The sequence below is a fragment of the Rhinoraja longicauda genome, chromosome 6 (assembly GCF_053455715.1).
Source record: "Rhinoraja longicauda isolate Sanriku21f chromosome 6, sRhiLon1.1, whole genome shotgun sequence".
NCBI classification, from domain to species: Eukaryota; Metazoa; Chordata; class Chondrichthyes; order Rajiformes; family Arhynchobatidae; genus Rhinoraja; species Rhinoraja longicauda.
Window position 1 is genome coordinate 55,181,169 of NC_135958.1, and position 17,123 is coordinate 55,198,291.

At 43.3% G+C, this 17,123-nt stretch overlaps 1 protein-coding gene across 1 annotated transcript in view; it reads right to left on the bottom strand.

Annotated features, from left to right (window-relative positions):
- The window catches only part of pik3r5 (phosphoinositide-3-kinase, regulatory subunit 5), a 104,774-nt gene that overhangs the window by 87,339 nt on the left and 312 nt on the right, over positions 1-17,123 (bottom strand). The window contains exon 2 of the mRNA XM_078400996.1: positions 667-773. Within this exon, the coding sequence (XP_078257122.1) occupies positions 667-760 (94 nt within the window). The 5' untranslated portion in view covers positions 761-773. The remainder of the gene's footprint in view (positions 1-666; positions 774-17,123) is intronic.

The following is a 17,123-nucleotide window of genomic DNA, read 5'->3' on the forward strand; positions in this document are numbered from 1 at the left end:
TCTTTGGACTAGTAGTCCACCATTTTAGAACAATGTACATTTTAGTACATATCTACAATTCAGAGTTCAATGTAAGGATGCATTTACAGCTGCCAATGATCAATGAACTCATTTAAAATGTATCCTTGCAATATACAACGTAGATATACTGTCCACATTAGATATTTATCGATACAATATACAGAAGTGGTGATACAGTGCTTGGAGTTGCTTCCTTGCAGCGCCAGAAACTCAGGTTCGATCCTGACTAAGGGTGCTGTCTGTATGGAGTTTGTACATTCTCCCTGTGACTGCGTGGGTTTCCTCCGGGTTACCTAGATTCCTCCAAAGACGTACAAGTTTGAAGGGTGATTGGCTTTGGTAAAATTGTAAATTGGCCCTAGTGTGTAGGATGGTGCTAATGTACAGGTGATCACATGTCAGTGCGGACTCAGTGGGCCGAAGGGTCTGGTTCCGCACTGTATCTCCAAAGTCGAAATAATTTTACAATTTATGTGCCTTTTGAGAAGAACATTCTAATACTAATTTCAAATAGCAATATCATCTCACTATCTTACTAAAGGCATTTTAAGTCATCATTGAAAACCATGAATGATTTAAAAATGCAACAAGTTAACCACACCACAAACAACCAACAGGTATATGTTTTGGAACAAAGAGGCTCACCTTTCCAATTAGAAGAACTATTTCTGTCCAATCCATGTAAACATCGTTCCAGAGCGTGATAAATGCGATCTTCTGTACAGGAAGTATGCTGCATTTTATATCATCTCCTTAAAGAACCAAAAGACATTGAAGATCGTCAATGATACTTTAATAGAGAAGAACTGATTATTCAGGTGAAAGAACATAAAATAACAAAGGATAGCAGAAGCAAACACTCAACCCACAGTTTAAACCTCATAAAGCTGCTGTTGTGGAGACTTGGACCTTTGACGAGCCTTTCTCATTTTTTTAATCCTTTAAAGAGCGTTTTGTTCTTGTGGAGGAAAGGATAACATTTCCGCAATTTCATAACGTCGAGTAACTTTACTAAACTCAGGAAGTCTCACGTCACGACAAGAGCAAACCAAATGAGGTCATGGTATTGAGCACTCGGTTGCAAAGGTGCCGAGTAAAAGAAACAGACACTAAAGCAAAAATTACATCTCAACAAAATGCTTCAATTCTAAGCAACACGTCCCCTGCTTTCTCTCTCTTTCCCATGCCCCCTCCCCACCCATTGCTCCCATTATCCAGCTCACTTCCCCCTATTTTCCCCCTCCTTATCTGACACCCTTTTGTCTCCTTTTCATCTCTAGCCTTTGTCACTTACTCCACCCGTTTGCCAATCAACCCCCCTCCCCAACTACATCCACCCATCACTTGCCAGACTTTGTCCCGCCCCGACCTCTGCTCCAGCTTTCTACCCCCAACCACAATCAGTCCGAAGAAGGGTCCCGACCCGAAACACCAGCAACCCATCCCCAGATGCTACCTGGCCCGCTGAGTGCCTCCAGCACTTTGTCCTTTGCTCAAGATTCCAGCATCTGCAGTTCTTAGTGTCACAATATACTCTTATATATGTGCAGTCAGTGCAAACTACAAGACAATCTGATTTATTTTACCACAAAAGAAGTAATCTGATTTGTGCTGTCTTTGTAAACCTTCTACATCACCTGATTTCAAATGTTGTCAGAAACAGCTGACGTAGGCTGTGGCTTTTTGCACTTAATTCCGATGGCATATGTTTCGCATACAGAGAGAAAGCTCAATAAATCAACCAAACTTTCATTCTGCAATCATCTTGAAACCTTAAATGCTGGCCAAGGAAACCTGCGGTTGCTGGAACAGTGTGTTAAATGGGACATAAAACATGGAACAGTACAGTACAGGAAATCGGCCCTTCGGCCCACAACGTTTGTGCTGAACATGATGCTGTTAAACTGATCTCATCTGCTTGCACATGATCCATATGCCTCTATTCCCTGCACTTCCATGTGCCTATCTCAAAGCCTCTTAAACACCACTTAAGGGGAGGGGGAGGGGGAGGGGGAGGGGGAGGGGGAGGGGGAGGGGGAGGGGGAGGGGGAGGGGAGGGGGAGAGGGGTGGAGGGAGGGGAGGAGGGAGGGAGAGAGGGGGGAGAGGGGGAGAGGGGGGGAGAGGGGGGGAGAGGGGGGGGGAGAGGGGGGGAGGAGAGGGTGCTACACCAATGCAGGAAAGGTTTGGGCCCAACGGGTCCACTTGGTCTAGTCTCCATTAAACTTTCCCCCTCTTATCTTATAGTTATGGCCTCTAGTTTGGACATTTTCACCCTGGGAAAAGTTTTTGACTGTCCACCCCATCTATGCCTTACATCATATAACCATATAATAACCATATAACAATTACAGCACGGAAACAGGCCCGTTCGGCCTTACCAGTCCACGCCAACCACTTTCTCTGACCTAGTCTCATCTACCTGCTCTCAGACCATAACCCTCCAATCCCCTCCCATCCATATACCTATCCAATTTACTCTTAAATAATAAAAATCGAGCCTGCCTCCATTTTGTATACTTCCATCAAGTTTCTCCTCGACCTCGGATGTTCCAGGTAAAACAATTCAAGTCTATCCAACCTCTCCCTGTAACTGAAACACTCTAATGCAGGCAGCATAAAGCATCCACATCTTTCCTGTGATGCGGCGACCAGAACTGTATGCAAAACTCCAAATGCGGCCTAACCAAAGCGCTCTGGAGCTGCATCATGACTTCCTGACTTTTATGTTCAATGCTCCTAGCAGCGATGACAAACATACCACGTGCATGTGTCGGAAGGAATTGCAGATCCTGGTTTACACCAAAGATAGGCACAAAATGCTGGAGTAACTCAGCCGGACAGGCAGCACCTCTGGAGAGAAGGAATGGGTGGTGTTTCGGGTCGAGACCCTCCTTTGGACTGAGAGTCAAAGGATGTCTCCACAATATAGAGAGATATAGTACAAAGATATGAAAGATATGCAAAAAAGTAACGATGATCGAGGAATACCTTATGCATTCTTTTCCACCCTATCTACTTGTGCTGTCATCTTCGGTGAGCTATGAACTTGGAGTCCAAGATTCTGCTGCACATCAATACTGTTGAGTGTCTTGGTCCTGTTAAGAGTCTTGCTATATACTTTCCCCTTACATTCAACCTCCCAAATGCAACACCTCACACTTGCTCGGGTTAAACCCCATCCGCCACTTCTCTGCCCATTTCTGTAGCTGATCTATATTCTGCTCTGTTTTCTGGCAGCTGTCCTCACTGTCTGCAACTCCCAAATTAAATAGTGTGGAGATCTCAATGTTAATCATCGAGTCTGCTCCGTGCCCATTCTGTCCTTGCATTGCAAGGGTGGACTGAGTCAAGGGAAACAGATGGATCATGGGTTATGAAAGAGAGGGTCAGGTGCTGGGGAAAGGAAAAATCAACAATTCAGACGGCACGATGGCACAGCAGTTGGCTTCTGCCTTACACCGCCAGAGACCCTGGTTTGATCCTGACTCGGGGTGCTGTCTGTATGGAGTTTGTACATTCTCCCTGGTTCTGGTTCTGGTTGATCACTGCGCAAATACCTCATAAGTGGTGATCTCGCGCAGGTCGGAGTGAGGAGAGTAGTGATTACGTTTTGAAGTGGGCCTTTTTGACCAAGTTGAGGAGATCTAGTTGCTCAATTTCCCTTTTGAATCCATGTGACCACGTAGGTTTGCTCCGGGTGCTTCCGTTTCCTCCCACGCTCCAAAGACATGCAGGTTTGTAGGTTAATTGTCTTCGGTAAAAATTGTAAATTGTTCCTATTGTGTAGGAGAGTGCTAGTGTAACTGGGATTGCTGGTAGGCATGGACAGTGGGCCGAAGGGACCTTTCCACACTGTATTGGCGACCCTGTATTGGGGGAATCGCTGTGGGGGAGGGGGAGGGGGGGGAACAAAGGAGGAGTTGGCGTATTTCGTAACTGCTGTTGGCCGCTATTTGCATACATTGGGTATGCAAGCAAAGAATTTCACTGTGGCTTGTCACAAGTGACAATAAAGTATTTTCTTCCATTCCATAAACTTAACAACACCTTGAGGATTAGCAAACAGCTCTGGAGAAAGAATAATTTTCCAGAAATCTACCTCAGTCATATTTCTTATTGTACGTATACCAACCTAGATGCTCCCAAAAAAACCTTTTATCCAAATGAATAACCAAGTTATCTGATACATCTTGATACTTGTGCAATGATACTCTTGCAATGGAAGAATGTATTAAATAATGTAACATACGGTCTTTAATATATTGAGCTTGCAGAAAGCAAAAATATGCGTACTATTGAAAACAATTTTTTTTCTAAATCCTGTGGGAAAAATATTTTTTCATTTTGCCAGCCTGAAACTCTCTAGCCTCAATCCCCTTTCCCCCAATTGACCCAATTATGTCTTTATAACGTGGTTTCTTAGGAATGCAACCATCATGTTAGAGCAGAATCATCTTGATGTCAATTACTATGAAAATTGCAAAGGGGGAGAGATTGGTTTGATGGACAAAAATGACTAGAAGATGTCAGGATAAATCCCAAGACCATCAACATTGCATTTCAATACATTGTTAATACATGAGACCTGTGAGAGTAATAGATCTTAAAGATCTAAGATTTCACATACATAAATCATTTTAAAATAGTAAGCAATGTCAAAACACGATTAAGCAGATTTATGAAACATCAATCTCTATCCGATACAAAGCAAATGCTGTTTAGTTTTGATTGTGCAAGAGCTCTAGGGATTCAGCCATTACACAAGGGTGAACGAGAAGGTATAGTCTTTGAAGATGATGTATTAAAAATTCACCAAAGTAATACCATGGCAAGTAAGTTCAAAGGACATGGAGAAATATGAACAAAATGACAAACAATTAAGCAACCATTTCACAAATTTAATCAGACCTTGAAAGATTAATATTTCACTAGTTGAGTTGCTTGGGAAAATTCCAGCTGTGTTCTGGCATGATTGTTTCAGAGAGTTGCGGATGTAGCCCAGACTAGAATCCCACCATTGACTCCATCTACACTTCACTTTGCCTCAGGAAAGCAGCCAATATAATCAAATAACTTTCCCACCCTGGTCATTCATTGTTCTTCCCCCCGCTCATGTCAAGCAGAAGGTCATAAGGTCACAAGTGATAGGAGCAGAATTTGGCCCATCAAGTCTACTCTGCCATTCAATCATGGCTGATCTATCTCTCCGTCCTAACCCCATTCTCCTGCCTTGTGCCCATAACCCCCGACACCCGTACTAATCAAGAATCTAGCTATCTCTGCCTTAAAAATATCCACTGACTTGGCCTCTCCAGCCTTCTGTGGCAAAGAATTTTCACAGATTCACCACCCTCTGACAAAAGAAATTCCTCCTTATCTCCTTCCTAAAGTAACATCCTTTACTTCTGTGGCTATGACCTCTAGTCCTAGACTTTCCCACTAGTGGAAACATCCTCTCCACATCCACTCGATCCAAGCCTTTCAATAGACAATAGACAATAGACAATAGACAATAGGTGCAGGAGTAGGCCATTCAGCCCTTCGAGCCAGCACCGCCATTCAATGCGATCATGGCTGATCACTCTCAATCAGTACCCCGTTCCTGCCTTCTCCCCATACCCCCTCACTCCGCTATCCGTAAGAGCTCTATCCAGCTCTCTCTTGAAAGCATCCAACGAACTGGCCTCCACTGCCTTCTGAGGCAGAGAATTCCACACCTTCACCGCTCTCTGACTGAAAAAGTTCTTCCTCATCTCCGTTCTAAATATTCGGTACGTTTCAATGAGGTCCCCCCTCATTCTTCTAAACTCCAGCGAGTACAGGCCCAGTGCTGTCAAACACTCATCATGTGTTAACCCACTCATTCCGGGGATCATTCTTATAACCTTCCTCTGGACCCTCTCCAGGGCCAGTACATCCCTCCTCAGATGTGATGCCCAAAATTGCTCACAATACTCCAAATGCAACCCGACCAGCACCTTAGAGCCTCAGCGTTACTTTTTTTTCCTCTATTCTAACCCTCTTGAAATAAATGGCAGCATCGCATTTGCCTTCTTTACTACCGATTCGACTCGCAGATGAACTTTGTGGGAATCCTGCACCGGCACTCCCAAGTCCCTTTGCACTTCCGATTTCAGGATTCTATCGCCATTTAGAAAATAGTTTAAATGTAGTATGTGAATAGTATGTGAAAATAGGAGATACAGAAGATTGAAAGCATGCACCACCAGACTCAGGAACAGCCTCTTCTCCTCTGTTATCAGACTTCTGAACATTAGGGTACAATAGGTAATTGGATACCTACCTCTTTGCAACATTGGACTTTGTTTCTGGAACTGTTACGCTACAATGCTAAAGAACTATATTCTGCACACTGGCATCTTTCTCTTCACTTTACTTTTGTACGTGAGCTTGGCTTGCCTGCATTCATGTATCATATTATCTGATTTTGATTAGATAGCACACAAACTAAAGCTTTTCACTGCACCTTGGTACACGTGACAATAATAAAGTTAAACCTAAATAAATGTGCTGTTCTCACGACACTTCCAGCTGCAAATACCATAATATCCAATGTAAAAATCACCCCACTATATAAGTTGCCTCGCCGTCTGTTTGGAAAATATCATGGGTTATTGGGTTAAAACACTTGTATTTTGGCAACAGATCTGGCCTGACCAAATGGGTTAATATACATTTAGGTTTTCCCTCTGCATCAATGATGAAAAGGAAAATCAGTTCTGTAACAAAAGACTTGTGTTGGGGAGGCACAGTTGTGTGCCTTACAATGCCAGAGACCCAGGTTCACTCCTGACTACGGGTGCTGTCTATGCAGAGTGCGTACATTCTCCCTGTGACTGCGTGTGTTTTCCCAGAGTTTCCTTCAATAGACCAAAGATGGCAGGTTTGTAGGTTAAGTGGCCTCTGTAAATTGTCCCTGGTGTGTAGGATAGAACTAGTGTATGGGTGATTGTGGTCGATGTGGTCTTGGTGGGGCGAAGAGCCTGTTTCCACACTGTATCTCCCAACTAAAATAAATTAAACTTAACTAAAAACAGGAAACGGTGGAAAAACTTAGCAGGCCTGACAGCATCAGCAGAAAGCGAAACAGTCACCATTTTGGGTGTGTGACTCTCCGTCATACTGAAGCCACTGGATTTGTAAGTAAATAAAGCTTTCTAAAGAATGGAGATCTGGAGAGAAAACCACACAATATCACAGCAGTGTGTAAGTAGCACTGGTTTAAGCAAGATAAGCCAGAAGAGATGAAAGTAAAGATTAATTTTTTTTCGTTTTTAAGTTTAGTTAAAAGATATAGTGTGGAAACAGGCCCTGTGGCCCACCGAGTCCGCGCCAACCATCAATCCCCATACACAAGCACTATCGTACACACTAGGGACAATTTACAATTTTACCAAAGCCAATTAAACTACAAACTTGTACATCTTTGGAGTGTGGGAGGAAACCAGAGCACCCGGGGAAAACCCACGCCGTCACAGGGAGAACGTACAAACTCCATAAGGACAGCACCGTTAGTCATGATCAAACCCGGGTCTCTGGCACTGGAAGGCAGCAACTCTACTGCTGCGCCACCGTGCCACCCTTTCATTGGCTACAAGGGCAGATAATTGCACCATAAAGGCTTGAAATGAGACTCTGGGAATTGTTTAGGTTGCACTGTAAGCACCATTGCAGTCCACCCAGAATTGAAATTATTGAACAGAGATAGTCCTCTGATATTTTCTAAACAAATCTACAACACCTTGTTGTTCTCTGCTATGGCTTGATTGTATTAATGTATGACATGATTTGCCTGGGGAGCATGCAAAACAAAGTTAGTCACTGTATCTTGCCACACGTAACAATGGTAAACCAATACCAATAATTAGAGATTTGCAAATTTGCAAGATTTGCTTATCAGAGATCAGATGTTTTTTTTGTGGAGTCCAGAAGACTCTCTGTGGAAATGACTGACATTATTAGACAGAGTTAACTCTGGAGAAGTGCACGCAGACATGCAAAGTTGTGGAGTTATTCAAAGATCAGTTAGCAATATCGCATGGTCAATAGCAGGAAGTAAACATGATGAAGCGTGAGATGAAAGGGAAAACAGGGGTAAGCATCGCCAAAACTGTTTAGATGTAAACACAAAAAGGCATGGCAGAAAAGGAATTACACTGCAAATGTGATGTCGATGAGAAAATCATTTCTCCAAGCAAAGCACACGGAAGAGGAAAGTAAAAATCCATGAAGAACGGGCTGTGCATCCACTGGATCAGAGAGCTCAGTGACGGACTATATCCAAGGAGTAATTAATCCTTAGGGGCAGCGCAATGGTGCAGCGATAGAGTTGCTGCCTTATAGTGCCAGAGACCTGGGTTCCATCCTGACTATGGGTGCGGTCTGTACGGAGTTTGTACATTGTGCGTGCGTTTTCTCCGGGTGCTCCGGTTTCCTCACACATTGCAGGTTTGTAGGTTGTGTAAGAAAATAACTGCAGATGCTGGTACAAATCGAAGGTATTTATTTCACAAAATGCTGGAGTAACTCAGCAGGTCAGGCAGCATCTCAGGAGAGAAGGAATGGGTGACGTTTATTGGCATCTGTAAATTGTCCCTAGTATGTAGTATAGAACTAGTGTATGGGTGATTGCTGGTTGGCACGGACTTGGTGGGCTGAAGATTGCCCTGTTTCCGCGCTGTATTCACAAACTAAACCCTAAACTAAACCCCAATAAATATCTTTGACTTCAGTGAAGACCAGTTATTGGGCACTGGGATATGTTGTAATTGCTCGCTTCTCACATGTACCAGTAGCCATTGATTCCATTCAGATGCGGTTAGAGGCTCTTGTTAACAACCGGACAGTTTTATGAACAGAAACAGTTTCCATTCCCTTAATGTGCAGGTTATTGTGGATCATGGAAACAATTTTCTCACTATGTTTCAGGAAGTACACCTGACTTTGCTTTGAGGCTCTTAAACGTCGGAACATTTTCAATAGCCAGCACTGTCCTGAGGATTAAATTCTGGGGAAAGGGGATACCACTACTCAATTGGTACTTTGCCCAATTTTGTAATATTTTACCCAAGATCAGAATCAGCACTGTCCTATAATTCAATGTTAATTTAACCAACCAAAGTTTGAGAGAAAGTATGTTGGTAATGAAGAATGATTTTTGGGTGAATGCAATTCACGTTAATATCAGAACAGGCCCTTCGACCCATCAACCGTGTTAACCACAGTGCCAATTTAACTAATCCCATGTGGCTGTAAATCATGTATAATCCCTCTATTGCCTGGTAATGCGTCTGTCTACATGCCTATTAAACGTTGGCATCATATGTTTCTGCCATCTCCCCGGCAGCATTTCCAGGCACCTACCAGTCTCTCTTTTTAAAAATTGCCTCACAAATTTCCTTTAAAACGTTCTCTCTCTCCCTTAGTTCTATGGACCTTTCAGGACCTTTCATTCGACTCGGCAGATGTTGACAAAGATGCCCAATCTGCACTAGTCCTGTCTGCCTGCTTTTGGCCCATATCCATCTAAACCTGGTCGGCATGAACGGTGGGCCGAAGTGCCTGTTTCCGTGCTGTATCTCTAAACTAAACTAATCTAAAAAGATAGCTGCCGATCACACGATCGGCCAGAGGAAAACTTCTGAAAATGTGGCATAGCTACAAGAAAGGGAATAGAGAATTCAACAATAAATCAAAAAATACCGATACTGGAAAAGTTGAGCAAAAGCAAAGACTGTTACAAACACTCGGCAGGTCAGGCAGCCTCTATGGAAAGAAAAAAAGGCTCCAGCGTCTGAAATGTTAACTCAGTTTCACCTGCCACAAATGCTGCGTAATTTGCTGAGTTTTCCTGCCATTTTCTCTATTTCTTCTGCATTTCCACCATCTGTCTATTTTTTTTTTAAACTTCCATCTGCTGGCTCCTGTGATGTCAAAGTCTGATCCCAATTTGGACAAGTGTAGCTTGTTTAAAGTAAGACAACAAGATGAATCATTTTTGCCTCATTTTTGGTGTTCATTTTCCATCCTAACCAACTTCTCCATTTGCAGAGCAAAGAGCCAATGGAATGCTCCTACCAGCCGAAAAGAGGAAGTGACTCTCCTTCCAAGAGGAAGTTTGAAAATAACTTCCTTTTTCAAGGATACAGCTGATTAAGTATGCACTTTTGGTTTTGATTATACAGTCTCTTATCCAAATGTAGTTAACTAAACAGGTTCGGAACAACAATCGGAGGTAAATCCGCAGGTGATGATTGTCCTCTACACCAGCTGTCCTTGTTCTGCTTCCATCTTAGAATCATAGTTTTGCAGAGTCCACGAGCACAGAAACAGGCCCGAGGGCCCAACTTTCCCATGTCGACCAAGATGCCCCATCGACACTAGTCCCACCTGCCTGCATCTGGAACATATCCTTCTAAACCTTCCCTATCCGTGTGTCTGTCCAAATGTCTTTGAAATGTTGTTACAGTAAAATGCAAAAGTACTGGAGTAACTCAACGGTCAGGCAGCATCTCTGGAGGACATGGAGAGTCGTTGTTTAAGGTCAAGACACATCTTCAGGCAAAATAGATAGAGTCATAGATTCACACAGCAGAGAAGGCAGCCCTTCAGCCCAAATTGTCCATGCTGACAAAGATGCCCCATCTACACGAGTCCCACCTGCACGTATTTGGCCCATGTTCCTCTAAACCTTTCCCATCCATGTATCTGTCCAAATATCTTTTAAATGTTGTTATTGTGCCTGCCTCAATTACCTTCTCTGGCAGCTTGTTCCATACACCTACCACCCTCTGTGTGTTTGGTGACAGGGAGTAGGGGGCTTGGGATATGTTTTGAAGTAACTTCAAGGGGGGGAAGAATTGTCAACACTTTGTGTCGAGACCCAACATTAGAACTGTCCTGCTGCAGAGTCTCCAACCAAAGTATCCACAATTCCTTCCCCCAGTCTCTCCCCGCTCCTCCCCGATTCCCCACCCCACAGATGCACTGATTTCCCCCAACAGCGTTTTTTCTTATCAATGAAACCAACTTGCCGGCTCCTTTAACAAATGTGTCCAAGCTACATTATACTTGCCAACAATCTGAGTTTGATAGCTCAGCAACATAGAGCCACGGAACAGGCCCTTCTGCCCAACTCATCCATGCAGACCAAGATGCCTCATCTAATGTAGTTCCAAGATGCCTCGTCAATTCATTTGGCCCATATACCTCTCAAGGCTTCCTGTACAACAGATGCCCTTGACTCATTTGAGAATCCACTAAGCAACTTGTCAACTTTGGGTCGTCTACTAATATATCCACTGTTAATTGTTGTCACGTGTACTGAAGTACAGTGAAAAGCTTTTAGTTGCATGCTCTCCAGTCAACAAAAAGATTAAACGTGATTACAATCAAGCCATCCAGAGTGTACAGATACAGGACAAAAGGGGTATAATGGTTAGCGCAAGATAAAGTCCAATCAAGTCCGTTTAATGATAGGAGTAGTGTAAAAAGGAACTGCAGATGCTGCTTTAAACCGAAGATAGACACAAAAAGCTAGAATAACTCTGGGGAACAGGCAGCATCTCTGGAGAGAAGGAATGGGTGATGTTTCGGGTTGAGACCTAAAACATCACCCATTCCATCTCTACAGAGATGCTGCCTGTCAGGGATCCTATTACCAATGTATGTCACGACGCTTAGCCCGAGGCAGATACAGCACCATATTCATTGTATTTGCAGCCTCGAGATACAACATTTCCCCCTACAATGGGATTGAGAGATGGAAGGCTTCTTGCAGTGCATTCTTATCTGTTTACAATATCTGCAGATTCCAAGAAATGTAGCTAAATCCCAATGAGGTGCAATGGTGGAGATGATTAAGATTCTCATTGGATTCAATAGGAAAACTGCAACATGAAACTTGCTTCAACAGTGATCTGTTGCTCACTGCCGCAACTGCCATTGCAGTTCATTTGATAAGTAAGGTCATCATAGCTCAAATTTCCAAGCCTTAGATTCATTTCAAGCAGAAGGCAGAGAACATCAGAGACGCAAGTGACTGCAGATGCTGGAATCTTGCACAAAGTGCTGGAGAAACTCAGCAAGTCAGGCAGCATCTGTAATGGACAGATGAGATGTGGGGTCAGGACTCTTCTTCAGACTGATGGTGTGGAAGGGAAACATAAGCCATCAGTTCATTTGCACTGTATGCCTGCATCCATGCCAGTATTAAACAGTTCTCAGTCACTATTTTGTGTTGTCAAGGAGCCTGGTGGGGGGCTGCCGAGAACTATCAGGAGACCTGGCGGGGGACCGCTAAGAGGGAAGGGGGACCCAGCGGAGGGGGGGGGGGGGGGGCACCAAGAATGAAAGGGGACCCAGCAGAGGGGGGTCACCGAGAACGAAGGCGGCAGGCCTGGTTTGCTGCTGTGAGCAGAAGGTAAAACTGTTTGATTATTAACTTTTTATAACTTTGTTGGTGCCGGAAACATGGCGACTCTTATGTACTGCCTTGATGAGGTCTGGTTGCATGCAGAACAAAGTAATTTACTATACCGAGGTACATGTGGCAATAAAGTATTATTGAATCATTGAATTTGATTTCTTGTGAACTACAGAGTGTGTTAGTGCCTTGATATTGTCTGGGTCTGCTTCAGCTATCTCCCATGATGTTGTATACATCGCTGAAGTCCCACATTCTCACTTTTGGCGGTTACATTAGAGGCTGGCAGGAAACCTCTTCTGTAGTAAAGGTCTAAGCCACTACTAAAAATTACAGCAACACCCATAGAAATGATATGTACAATCCATCTCAGCTCAATCTAAGTACCCAATAGCAATCTATAAGTTCCACAGGCAGGGTTTCATTCAGCTCATTACTCACTGGAGGCAACAGACTGGAGACAACATGGCTCTTGTCATGTAAAGGAGAGCATTTCTTTAAGCAACTGGTCTAAAGCTTCATTACAAGAACATCGAACATAGAACAGTCCGGCACAGGAAAGGGCCCGTCGGCCCACGATGTTGGTGCTGAACATGTTGCCTAGCTGAACTGATCTCATCTGCCTGCAAGTGATCCATGTTCCTATCTAAAAGTCTTTTAAATGGCACTATCGTATCTGCCTCCTTCACCACCAGTGGCAAGACTTTCTCAGCCCCCCATCACCCTCTGTGTAAAACACATGGCCTGCACATCTCCATTAAACGTCCTCCTCTCATCCTATAGCAATGCCCTCTCGTGTAGGGCATTTCCACACTGGGAGCAAGGTTCTGACAGTCTACCTTATCTATGGTTCTCATCATTTTCTACACTTCCATCAAGTGTCTCCTCAGCCACTGATGTTCCACAGAAAAACAATCCAAGTCTGCCACACTCCTTTTAACTGAAACCCTCTAATCCAGGCAGCATTCTGGTAAATCTCTTCTGCACCCTCTCCAAAGCCTCCACATCTTGCCTGCAATGGGGTGACCAGAACTGCACACAATGCTCCAAATGCGACCTGACCAAAGTCCTATACAGTTGCATCATGACTTCCTGACTACTATATTCAATGCCCAGAGCAATGGCGGCAAGCCTACCATATGCCTTCTTTACCACCCTCTCTACTTGTGCCACAACCTTTAATGAGCTATGAACTTGGACTCCAAGTTCCCTTTGCACATCAATGCTGGTAAGGGTCTTGCTGTTAACTGTATTCTCTCTCCTTACATTCACCGTCGCAAAGTGCATCGAGAAGGAGAATTATGGTGTTAAAAAATGCTATGACTGGCACTAGTCGGTTATTTGCCAGAAGACAAAATAATTCCATCTCCAAATCACTGTCGAACTCTATGTAATGGATATCACCGGTTCTGGTAAAAACCTTCCCTCCAATTGACCATAATTTATGCAAATGCTGAGCCGAGAACTACTGCTAAAAGTTAACAATAACAAGCCAACAGCCCATGTCTCCTGACTTATATTTGTACTGAGAGCAAGAACTGTTTGATCTTATGCCTATGAAGTTCCTTTCCAAGAAGAATGGAAGATGAAAGCCTGTGACCTATTGCTTTAGGATGTAGAAACAAGGAACTGCAGATGTTGGCTTACAACTAGAGGACACTCTGGTGCTTTGTGATATAGAGTCTACGATTCTATGACACAAAGTGCAGGAGTAACTCAGTGGGCCAGGCAGCATCTCTGGAGAATACGGATAGGTGACTTTTTTGTTTTTGGGAACCTTGTTTAGACATTGTAGGGGGGAGAGGAGGGGGGGGGGAGGTAGAAAGAAAGCTGGAAGAGAGGAGGACAAAGCATGGCAAGTAATAGGTGGACAACATCAAGAGGGGTTTTGATAGGCAGATGGTTGGAACAAAGGCCAGAGATGAAAGCAGAAGATGTGAGACAGAATTGAAGAGTTGCGAATTGTGAAGCCAGAGGAAGGAATGGAGGAGGATGGGGATGGGGAGGACAAAAATAGGTGAGAGTCCAGGTCGGGCACAAGAGAAGGGAGGTGGGAGAGAAATGGGAGGGGAGGTTGTTCGAGGATATCTGAAATTGGGGAATTCAATGTTCATTTGTTTAGGATATCTGGCAAATTCCATACGAGTGCATAGCTACAGAGGGCATCACCTTGGCTATTGTCACATGGATCTTGTTGAGTTAGCTTCATGGTTTTGCAGCATCCACTGGCATGGGAATGGCCATTCATTTATTACCAAGTAGCAACAGATGAATTGGCACTGAACTTCCATGGAATCGAGTTCATCGCCCTGACCGATTAGTGGATGAGCAAAATATAGACGATCTTTGTCGCGACGGAAGGCAGTGGGGAGAGAAGAGCCCAGAGTCAAAATAACACCAGTTTGAACTATAATCAAAGACACTAGCACCAATATCAGTTAAACCAATCAACAGCATAAATTAGGAATGAATTTCATGGAACTGCTTTTGTTCCCTAAAGCGACATTCCAACTGCACTTCAATGCTTTTTTCCCAACTTAAAGTGGTTAGTTTTTGTTATTCACCTCGTGTATAAAACGACAAGTTTAACCAGCTTGAATTCAGTGACTGCAGTGCAAATCGGTGGAAACAAATCCAGGCAACTTAAATTGCCGCTGGTCACAAGCACAACAAGACAATAACATGTAGCAGCAGAATTCGGCCATTCAGCCATCGAGTCCACTTCATACGCATGCACATGCATGCAAAACACATGTGGCGCAATAGCACAGTAATGGAGTTGCTGTATATACAACACCAAAGACCCAGGTTCGATCCTGATTATGGGTGCTGTCTGTACGGAGTTTGTACGTTCTCCCCGTAAACCTGCTTGGCTTTTCTATGGGTACTCCGGTTTCCTCCCACATTCCAAAGAATAAGAGGTTTGTAGGCTAATTAGCTTGGGCAAATTGTCAATTTTCCCTCGCGTGTGTCGGATGGTGTTAGTGTGCAGGGACCGCTGGTCGGCACGGACTCGGTGGGCTGAAGGGCCTGTTTCACACTGTATCTCTAAACTAAAGTAAATAAACATGCAGCTTTTAACTGTATAGTCTCAATGAAATATTAATTTTCTTATTTTGCTCAGATGCATCTGCATATTGAAAAGGATAATTGTGAACTTGGCAGATCTCGTTATACAGTATAATTACAGAAAGACAAACAGACACACAGAGATATTGTGATGCAGAGTGACACAGGTAGAGATACATGTGAATAATCACATTATTTACTATGTATTATCAACTTTAACCATTAGACAAAAATGTAAGACATTTCCCCCACCCACATTTTTCAGCACAATTTTATTGGAAGATTTAACCTTGCCTTTAAATTTGTTTAATCATCCCCCCCCCCCTCCCTTCCTGAAATAGTCTCAGTTGATCACAAGAGTTATTACCCCCAAGAATATAAACCTAGTTCTCTCCAGCTTCAAGCCTGGTACAGAGATGCCTCAATAATGCAAGCAAGGATAACCTCAGCTTTAAGCTCCACATTTATTCGCATAGAATGGCCATAACAATATTTCTGCAAAGATAAATGTTATAAGCAGGCAATCTCATTTCCCATTCAATTAAACGAATCAAGACATTAAGATGCTGGTGAGATATACCCTCAAAAAAGAAGTTATCACATCCATTGCTATTGGCTTTCTTTACGGTATGAATTTTGCAGGCTCTTGCAACATGACTAACTTAATGACAGGTAAGTGTTTTTGTTATGTGCAAACTTCATGCTCCCCCAAATTGTGTTTGTCATTTTCTGCTGAATTATTTCTAGTTTTGTGCTAGGAATCCACAGTGTGGAATATCGTAGTGTCATAACTGCATTCATATTAACACTCCACAGCCTCCCCCAACTCCAAAGCCTGGTCCGATGTGGATTAAGATGGCCTCATTTAAATGGATCATTTAGAACCATTACAGGCAAAGAGAAAATAATCTCACTCTCGAGTACTCAAGTGCGTTAGAATTTAGGAACTGGTAGTGAAAGTGAAGTGCTAACAACGTTCCACTTAGTTCTCTCAGTACATTTTCTACTCGCATACTTAGAATCGTTGGGTGTTTGTTTGTTGAATGATTGTGTTTCGAGGTATTATATTAAACAGAATCATGCGTTCAATTTGCATTGCCCTGAAATAACGTGGTCACAGTGTATCACGTTGTACATAGAAACACACAGGTTCAGGAGCAGGCCATTTGGTACTTTAAACTTGCTCTGCCGTTCAACACTCATCCAGTATCTCAAAATGAGATTCCCGCTCTTCCCAACACTCTGGTTCGTTTTGGGTGTACAAATCGATCTACCTCCTTCTTAAATCTATTCAGTGACTGAGGCGGGGAACCCAAAATGTTCATCGAACGAGTGATGTAATTGCTCTTCAAAATATCTTCGATCCTTAACTGCACAATGTGGACAGCTTGATTGCAATCATGTACAATCTTTCCGCTAACTGGACAATAGGCAACAGAAAAGCATTTCACTGTACCTAACTACACGTGACAGTAAACTAAACTAAACTAAAGATGAGGCATATAGACAATTAGTTGTTCAATATTCAGTTGACCTTGTCAGACAGATGCATTGAGATGTGTTTAGATGGTTCTCTCACATAAGATG